The sequence below is a fragment of the Carya illinoinensis genome, chromosome 4, assembly GCF_018687715.1.
Source record: "Carya illinoinensis cultivar Pawnee chromosome 4, C.illinoinensisPawnee_v1, whole genome shotgun sequence".
Classification (NCBI taxonomy): Eukaryota; Viridiplantae; Streptophyta; class Magnoliopsida; order Fagales; family Juglandaceae; genus Carya; species Carya illinoinensis.
This window is the reverse complement of record NC_056755.1, coordinates 34,851,512-34,853,553: the sequence shown is the minus strand read 5'-3', so window position 1 is coordinate 34,853,553 and position 2,042 is coordinate 34,851,512. Positions and strand designations below refer to the sequence as shown.

The 2,042-nt window shown below is 37.9% G+C and overlaps 1 protein-coding gene across 1 annotated transcript; it reads left to right on the top strand.

The window, feature by feature from the left end:
- The first annotated feature begins 270 nt into the window (after nt 1-270).
- LOC122306565 (1-aminocyclopropane-1-carboxylate oxidase 1) lies at nt 271-2,042 on the top strand. The gene is made up of 4 exons (XM_043118985.1): nt 271-425; nt 514-757; nt 849-1,072; nt 1,305-2,042. The coding sequence occupies exons 2-4, from the start codon at nt 656-658 to the stop codon at nt 1,897-1,899; spliced, it is 921 nt and encodes a 306-aa protein (XP_042974919.1). The 5' UTR covers nt 271-425; nt 514-655; the 3' UTR covers nt 1,900-2,042.

The following is a 2,042-nucleotide window of genomic DNA, read 5'->3' as shown; positions in this document are numbered from 1 at the left end:
AATGACAAAGGCCGATGGTCGATTTAATTAAGGATTTTAGTACAACAACTAACTTGCAGCCAAAAGCGCCCATTGACCAAGATTTTCCGCTACCTGTTTTCATTTGTTGTTTTAGAGCAAACATGTTCAGTGCCAAACTGCCCATAGTTTTTGTTTATAATGATTATTCAAAATACAAGAACAAATTAACCACCATATTATGTTTCCCAAAAGAGAATGCATAGATGGACCTTTCTCTATACACAGAGAGAGAGAGAGAGAGAGAGAGAGAGAGAGAGAGAGAGAGAGAGAGAGCAAATCATGATGGGAATTACATGGGGAGAACCAACCGATGAGGGAAAGTTTTTCTTAGAAAAATCAAAGAGACAAAACTTCGTTTACAAGGGAGAATTTTATTGACTAAGAAAAGCACACCGAATCACATGGTAGGGGTTACTGGAGTTGGACTCGTTTATTAATAGCCTCGTAATTTTCAAAGCTGACCCAATTAGTTTTTTTTTTTCCCCCTTTCAGCAGGTTCTGGTTAATTTGTAACTGCCATATCTTGGATACCAACAGCCCATCAATTACAGTAGTGGTAAGTATCCCCTGTATAAGCCTATATATACCCTCCTGGAGTTACCTATTTTTTGCAATCAGAAATAGACAGGAAGAGATGGAGATCCCTGTGGTAGATTTTAATGAGCTCAATTGTGAGAAAAGGAGCAAGACAATGGCGCTTCTGCACCATGCTTGTGAAAAATGGGGCTTCTTTCAAGTAAGAGGATCTCTTCTTCTTATATTGTGCTTTTTAGTCTAAATTGTATATCGAATTACGATTCATTCTAATGAAAATATCATTTATGCAGGTTGAGAATCATGGCATTGATAAAGAGCTGATGGAGAAGGTGAAGCACTTGGTAAATGGACACTATGAGGAAAACTTGAAGGAAAGCTTCTACAAATCCGCAATAGCTAAAAGCATTCAAAACCAAGGAAATACCTCTGATATAGACTGGGAAAGCAGCTTTTTCATTTGGCATCGCCCAACATCTAACATCAATGAAATCTCGAACTTCTCCGAGGACCTACGGTGAATCTTTTAGATTATAATTAAATAACTAAATTTACTTCTTCTTATCAATTTAAACATTTGGGCTCATTTAAATTTTTGGGATAAGTGTAATTTAACAGTGGAAACAGGATGACATACAATGTGACATTTTTTATAATATATGTGTATATGTATGCATATATATATGTGTGTGTATGTATAGATGTGTCTATCTGTGTATGCATATTGACTGATATTGTGCATAATTCAGGGAAGCAATGGATGAGTACATTGCTCAACTGGTTAAGCTGGCAGAGAAGCTTTCTGAGCTCATGTGCGAGAATCTTGGTTTGGAAAATGGTCACATAATGGAAGCATTCTCAGGGAATAAAGGTCCTTCTGTGGGTACGAAAGTGGCAAAGTACCCTCAGTGTCCACATCCAGAACTTGTTAGAGGACTTCGAGAGCACACTGATGCTGGTGGGATAATACTTTTACTCCAAGATGACAAAGTCCCAGGTCTTGAATTTTTCAAAGATGGGGAATGGGTAGAGATTCCACCATCCAAGAACAACACCATCTTTGTGAACATAGGAGATCAACTGGAAATTTTGAGCAATGGAACTTATAAAAGTGCTTTGCACAGAGTCATGGCTGACAAAAATGGGAGCAGACTTTCCATTGCAACCTTCTACAATCCTGCTGGTGATGCCATGATCTCTCCAGCTCCAAAACTCTTATATCCCAACCACGTCCGTTTTCAAGATTACCTCAAGCTTTATGCCACTACAAAGTTCTCGGACAAGGGTCCCAGATTTGAGTCTATGAAGAACATGACTAATGGTCACCAGCATATAATTGCCTAAAACTACATATCATTTAGAATATGTATGGATCACACACTTGGGTTTGGTTTTCAGATTTTGTTGTTGTTTTCTTCATCATGTGTTTTTTGTGCTGCCAATAAAAAGATTATGTTTTCCAACTCTCAATAGAGGGAAGGTATGAA

Coding starts and splice junctions, on each gene's coding strand:
- LOC122306565 (XM_043118985.1), top strand. CDS start 656: ATGGAGATCCCTGTGGTAGATTTTAATGAGCTCAATTGTGAGAAAAGG. Junction 758..848: donor AAAAATGGGGCTTCTTTCAA/GTAAGAGGATCT, acceptor TCATTTATGCAG/GTTGAGAATCATGGCATTGA. Junction 1,073..1,304: donor AACTTCTCCGAGGACCTACG/GTGAATCTTTTA, acceptor TGCATAATTCAG/GGAAGCAATGGATGAGTACA.